The sequence below is a fragment of the Echinops telfairi genome, unplaced genomic scaffold (assembly GCF_000313985.2).
Source record: "Echinops telfairi isolate 266 unplaced genomic scaffold, ASM31398v2 ScPeMD7_5;HRSCAF=22, whole genome shotgun sequence".
Lineage (NCBI taxonomy): Eukaryota > Metazoa > Chordata > Mammalia > Afrosoricida > Tenrecidae > Echinops > Echinops telfairi.
Window position 1 is genome coordinate 4,950,790 of NW_022103901.1, and position 6,922 is coordinate 4,957,711.

At 45.7% G+C, this 6,922-nt stretch overlaps 1 protein-coding gene across 5 annotated transcripts in view; it reads left to right on the forward strand.

Moving 5' to 3' along the window:
- Positions 1-6,922, forward strand: part of LOC101661316 (transformation/transcription domain associated protein) — a 74,366-nt gene that overhangs the window by 10,428 nt on the left and 57,016 nt on the right. For all 5 annotated transcript variants that reach the window (XM_045285939.1, XM_045285940.1, XM_045285941.1 and 2 more), the window contains exons 6-12: positions 313-369; positions 1,233-1,358; positions 2,540-2,617; positions 2,785-2,873; positions 3,666-3,762; positions 4,779-4,917; positions 5,919-5,997. In XM_045285939.1, coding sequence (XP_045141874.1) covers positions 313-369; positions 1,233-1,358; positions 2,540-2,617; positions 2,785-2,873; positions 3,666-3,762; positions 4,779-4,917; positions 5,919-5,997 — 665 coding nt within the window. The remainder of the gene's footprint in view (positions 1-312; positions 370-1,232; positions 1,359-2,539; positions 2,618-2,784; positions 2,874-3,665; positions 3,763-4,778; positions 4,918-5,918; positions 5,998-6,922) is intronic.

The window sequence follows — 6,922 nt, forward strand, 5'->3', positions numbered from 1 at the left end:
CTTTGTTTTCTTAGCTTTTGGATGAATGTTGACATTTGGTCCCATGTCCTTATTAGCCTTGGTGGTGCCTCCAATCTCTATCAGTCTAGTAAGATTGGCCTTTTTAAAAATCCATTTGAGTTTTCTGTTTCTAAGTCTTAACTGGGACCTCCTACTGTGTCCCTGGTGAGAATAGTTGACGGTGGCAGTGGTAGCCGCACCATCTACTTCTTCTGGCCTCAGGTTACAAGATGCTAGTGTGGGAAAGGGGTTCACAGATACATAAATATACCTTCTTATAATGACATTGTCTTTTCTGGTTTTGCTTTGTAGATCCATCACTTTCTGGATTTTGTGAAGCAAATTTACAAAGAGCTTCCAAAAGTCGTGGTATGGTTTTAAAAATCAAGTTTGGGCTTATCCCATAGGAAATTTGATGCAGTTGGGTTGAAGGAATGATGGGGGGAGTCGGGGTGGGGGGTGGCCTGTGGAAAGGGAAGTACTTGGGTTTTAGTTCGTAGTGACCCTATAGTACAGAGAACTGCTTCACGGGCTTTCCTAGGCTGAAATCCTTACAAAAGCAGTTTGCCAGCTCATTTATTTAGATATGTCTGCTGGGTTGGCAGCTAAACACTTCACTGTTGCACCATGGTTTCTAGGCGAAATGTTTAAGCTCAGACAACTGGCTGCCATCGAGTCCTTCCCAAGCTTAACGTGACGTCCGGGTTCGGTTGAGGCCTCAGGGCGACAGTGGGGCCCTGGCTCCTAAAGATGGCATCTGTGCCTGGTTTTGATCTCTCTTTGGGAGGAGACTGTCTGAAAAGTTCATGAGCGAGCGAGCCCTGGTTTCTCACCACTAGAGGCATGGTCTCCCCTGCCTCACTCGGGTGGTAGTGGAATTTGGGCTTGTGTTGTATTAGCTACCAAAAAAGGGTGGGGAAGTCTCTGGCCAAGTTTTTTCTGTTGTCGGAGACAGAGAACATTGTCTTTCCCGCATCTGTAACTTTGTAGTCTTGAGAGAAGGTAAGCGTGCAGCCTGTGTTGGTTTTAGACAGGTGCAAGGCTCTGTGGACTTGATTTTAGGGGAGTGGGATGTGAATGGTGGTGCATTCAGCAGAAAACAGAACGTTTGGGTTTTTTGTTCCAGTCATGCATATTTAAGGAGCTTTTTGTCCTTTAATGTCAGGTGTATTGTGTTTAGGAATATTGTGTTTAACTCTAGGAAAAATGCTGTCTGTTATGTTTTTATGTAGAACCGCTACTTTGAGAACCCTCAGGTGATCCCGGAAAACACAATTCCTCCCCCGGAAATGGTTGGCATGATAACCACACTCGCTGTGAAGGTGAACCCCGAGCGCGAGGACAGCGAGACAAGAACGGTGTGTGTGTGGGTAGACGGGCTTGGCTTTCCACGGTCTCTGCTGCACTTGGTGCGGAGATGCTGATTTCCTTTAGGCCTTAAAGATTTTTTTTTTAAGTCCCTTGGGGTATATAAGGTACTTAAACAGACATGTGTATGAGAGAGAATCCCTGATTCTGCTAGGCAACCTGGAGGTAGGGGGAGCAAGCTATTGGCAGCCATTGACTGGCGCAAGAACAGGAAGATGCCTGGTGGTGGAAATCCACCCTGCGCTGGTGGAAGGAGCAGCAGATCAGGCTCAGGGGCCTTCTCGGCTTTGAGTCTCTCGTTGAAAATGTGCACAGCAGCCAAACACACCAGTTCAACAGTAGCCACACACACCAGTCAGCATCACTGACTCTTAAGTCGTGTGTCCATTCGTACATCTGTTCCCAACTCTGTTCTGAACTCTGCCTTCTCCAGTAACATAAACTCCTAGCTTCTTATCTAACCTTTTGAGTTGCTGCCATCCTTTGATCCCGTAGAGATAGCTCTTTAAAAGAGCACTGGGCTCAAAGCAGACCTAACAGAGCCTTTCAACACGGCACAGGCTTGCATGTCAGAGACTAGGCTCTGCAGACAGCTCTGGGAGTGGCGTCTTAGCTCCCCGCCCCGCCCCCCATTTCCTATCCGTCCTGGGACACTGGGACAGTGGTGCTGGCCCAGCTGGGTCTGCCACACAGAGAGCATGTGCTCAGTATTCACTCACCCCCCCACCCCCGGTGATTGTTGAGGTAAAAATATCTCACTACTGTGCTTGTGGTCCTGAAACAGCGTCACACAACATTTCTCTTTGGCAAAAAAAGAAACTAAATTTTGAATAGTACTTCTAAATCAAGATGCCCCAGTAAATCTGGCTCTTCATTCTTCTTCTCAGTTAAGTCAAATAAGTAGATGATGATTGGTCTATAAAGTGACTCAGGTGATCTGAATCATGGCATGTGGGCAGGTTTTCCTGAGCGATGCCACTGGAAAATGGAAAAGCCTTGACATGAAACGAGAGCCATATGTGTGTACTCTGTTTTCAACACTGTTTGGGTCATGGTGCACCCTTACTTACAAAGATGTATCGGTGTTTGTTTTCTTTGTCTCAGTGTGAGTTAGGGGTTTGGACAGTTTTCAGCATCATTGGTAACCAGAGATAATCTGTCTCTTTCACAGCATTCCATCATTCCTAGGGGCTCGCTGTCTCTGAAAGTGTTGGCCGAATTGCCCATTATTGTTGTTTTAATGTATCAGGTATGTCTGAGTAGTTTTTTATAAAGCGTCGCACACAGTTTTCTGTGACGGGCACATGTGTACCACGTGTGCTAACTAATGTAGGGAGTTGTGCGGTTTCTCTGGCCCACCCTGTGATTTGTTCTAGCTGAGCGTAGGAGCATGACCTCTGATGTGCTTGCTTTTAGCTCTACAAGCTGAATATCCACAATGTCGTTGCCGAATTTGTGCCTTTGATCATGAATACCATTGCAATTCAGGTATCTGCGCAAGCCAGGTGAGCTTTCGTAGGGCAGTGATAACAGTTGGCTACTAGGGTGCTTCTAATCTAAGTACACATAAACTTGCTATTGTCCACCTTAAGACATGAAGGTAACAGGCGATGATAATGTTTTGGTAAAATTACAGGTACTTTGAACTTTCCAAGGCGATTGTTATAGTTTGTTATTAATTTGCAAAGACAAAATCATAATGTCTTTAGTTTTTGGTGTTTTGAAAGTTAGAAACCTCATTGGGTATGATTATACTCAATATGATTATACTCAACGGAAACTCTCTCAGCCTTATTCTCCCTGTTGCTTTTAGCCGGGTGTTAGAGTATCTTCTGCCCCTGACCTCACTGTGGGCCAGCCCTGATCATCCTCGAAGCCTTTTCTCAGACCTCAGAGCCCCCCTCCTAAGGCCTTTATCACTGACTCTCTTGACTGGTAGCCTCTCAGGCTCTGGGTCATTTGAGGACAGCTGCAGTGGAGGTTCTTGACTTGACCCAGTTGCTTCATCAAAACCCATTGGGTCTGCGCAGGGTGGAGGAGTGGGTCAGTCTAGGCCTGGTTCTGTGGGGTTCACTAATGGTCTGGAGAGCTGTTTGGCTAATGACTTAAAGCCTTTCCTGTTTGGGACTCCCAGAAATGTGCATGTGCCCCCTGCTGCTGTGGCCCTGAACTGTGGAGGAAGCAGATTTTCAGGGGAGGGGAAGGGCTTGGGAAATGTTACATAACTTTTACTTTGTATCAACCTCACATACAGAGAAGAGAGCTAATACTCTAAATTTTATTTATTTCTCCTTTAGGCAACATAAACTTTATAATAAAGAGTTATATGCTGACTTCATTGCTGCTCAGATTAAAACATTGTCATTCTTAGCTTATATCATCCGAATTTACCAGGTGAGTTCATTAGTGGCTTTTGATTTAAGTAGAACTTATTGAGATAATGTTTCGTTAAGATTAAAATCTGGACAGTTTTATGAATTGACAACTATGCCAACACATCAAACTATAGAGCATTTTCACCACCCCAGCGTGTTCTCCCTTGTGTATATTTGTAGTTGGTTTCTTCTATTGCCAAACCCCCCAAAACCAAAGCTACTGCTCTGGGGTCAGTCGTACCTGATAGTGACCTTATAGGACAGTAGAACTAACCCCATCTGCGCCCCAAGGCTGTAATCTTTATGGAAGCTGTTGACTAGACTTTTCTGCCACATGGTTACTGATTGGATTTGAACCGTTGAACTTTTGGTTAGGAGTTGAGTGTTTAACCACTGTACTTTCATGGGTCCTTCTAATGCCAGTCCCTGGCAGTCACAGACCTGTTTTCTAGCCCCTTAATTGGGCATTCTTGTGACTTGATTTTAAGTCTATGGTGTCATTCACAACTTCCATTAACGGGACAAGTAACAAGTACAGTATTTTAAAAATTTGTGTTTGTATGTTTACACTCCCCTCCCCCATAACAAATGGTGACATAGTACTGAGTCACTGTTGAAAACTGGACAAACCGAGAAGACACCTGTAACCACACATGTAGAAGCAAGTGCTACTTAGGTCAGTTCTTCATCCTCCCAGTAAGAGAACACACACACACACACACACACACACACACACACTCACACTCTAAACCTTTTTGATGCTACTTGTTTCAGAAGCCTATTTACAAGGATCCTTTGTCCATATTTAGTCTTGGTAAAACAGTTTAAAGGGTTAGAAAGATGAGGCTTTTTGATCTGTGAAGATCAACAGGGGCAACTGGAAACTCACCAGGGGCAGTTCTACTCTGTCCTGTGGGGTTGCCGTGAGTCCGAATTGACTGGGTGGCAGTGAGTGTGGTTTCGATGTTAGGAAGGAGGAGTTTTCAGGGTGCCTGGCGCTTGCTCTAAGAGTTGCTCTAACCCTGACTGTGATAGGAGCTGGTGACGAAGCACTCCCAGCAGATGGTAAAAGGCATGTTGCAGTTGCTTTCGAATTGTCCCGCGGAGACGGCACACCTCAGGAAGGAACTTCTGATTGCTGCAAAACACATTCTCACCACAGAACTAAGAAACCGTACGTCTGTCTCTCACATGCCTGCCCGAGTCCTCTGGCCTTCTTTTGGGGGAGTTGGGAGGAGATGAACTGACATCCCCTAGCTGGGTCTTCAGGGAGAAAGTTTGGTGATGGTCCCAACTGTAGGATAAGTCCCAGTGGGCTTTCATTAGCCTTATCCAGGAAATAGGGAAAATAGCCTGTGACCCACCCCTTTGAGAACACTGAAAAATTTTCCCCAACTGGTGGTTACCAGTGTGGTTGTGACCTGCAAGGTCAGCATTTCAAAACCATCTGTTCCATGGAGGAAAGACGGGCTTTCTACTCCCAGACAGAGTTAGTCTCTGAAGCTCCCAGGGACGGTTTACCCTGTGAGTGGGTGTCAACTTGATGGCAGTGAGTGAGCTTGTAAAGGATCCTCCCAACTGTAAAACAACCCCCAACCAAACCCACTGCCATCACATCCATTCAAACTCCCAGTAAGCCTACAGGACAGATGGCTGCCCCTAAAGCTTTTCAAGGCTGTAGATCTTTCTAGAAGTAGACTGCCAGCACAGCTTTCTCCGTAGAGCAGTTGCTGGGTTCAAATATTTTGGTTGGCAGCTGAGCACTCATCACTACACTACCACCAGTGCTTCTGTAAGAATGGGGCTTGGGGGAGTAGAGAATGGTGGGGGCCACTTAGGAGACAGTGCTGCCTTCTACAGAGAGGTGTGGGTAGGTGGTGGCAGCTTTTAAGGACATTGGAAATTGGCCATGCTATACCTCCATAAAGTTCTGGAGCAGTGAGCTTTCTGGCAGGGGACATGTAGTTCAGTTTCTGCTCATTGTCTCATACTGAGAGGGTCCCAGCTGCATCTTTGACTCCATATGGCTATGTGGTCCAGCAAAGCCCATGTTCTGGACTGAAACAGCTTGTGCATGGCTCTGGTCTTCTCCCCCTGCCACAGTGAGCTCGTGGTCAAGTAATGAACTGTAATTGGTTTTGTTGGTGATACATGCAGTGGATGTTTGTGTTCTAGAGTTCATTCCTTGCATGGACAAGCTGTTTGATGAATCTATCCTAATTGGTTCGGGATATACTGCACGGGAGACTCTAAGGTAAGAGATCAGAGCCTTGATATCTGGTTGATTAAATTAACTGTGCTTACCAGCTAATTATGTCAAGAATGTTGCAAGGGAGAGAGGCCCTTGAGCCTTGTACTCAGCCACTGGATTGACAGTTGGAGGAAGCTTAGAAAAGGCTGTGGCCTTGGGCTGCTTTTTGTCTTCACTTTAAAAAGTCCTAATTGTTGTCTTGATTTAAAGTGCAAGAAATGTTTTCTTTAACATTAGTTTATTCTCTGTGTATCTCTTGGTTATGAAAGAATATTTGATAAGTGACCAAGAAGAAACCAGGAAAAGAAAGCCTGATAGTCTTGCACAAAGAGATCAAGTAACGTTCTTGATGTATGTTAGTCTTTGTTTCTTGGGCTTTTTAAAAAACAAAATGTAGTGTGATGGTGCTTATTATTTTTAAAGGCAAAAAATGAACATTTTATTCTTAGAGTGTAAGTTGAGTTGGCATTAATTTTTCTTCTAATGAGGGAAACGTGATAGATCTTTAAAAGGGAAGAATTCAGGGTACTTTGGTATAGATGGTTCGCTCTGTTTTTGATAATAATTGCTGTATTAAGTAAGTGCCTCTTGTAACTTGGGGTTGAACCTGACTGGAAGTGGACATTGACCACGTTCCTCCTGCATGAAAAGCCCCTACTGGCTGTCCTTTGCCTTTGGACAAACCCAGACTCCTGCTCCTGTGCCTGGCCCGCCCACTGTCACTGGTCTCTCATCTTCTGTGCCTCTCCTCTCGCTGACTTCATCCACATGTCTGCCATATTTTGCTCCCCTCACTTGACATTCCTTAGATGTGCTGGGCCCGGCCCTCCCCCCCACTTCCCTGCCTCAGGCACTGCGGCCCTTCTCCTCGGCCCTTCTCCTCGGCCCTTCTCCTCGGCCCTTCTCCTCCAGGGCTTTCTCCTTCAGG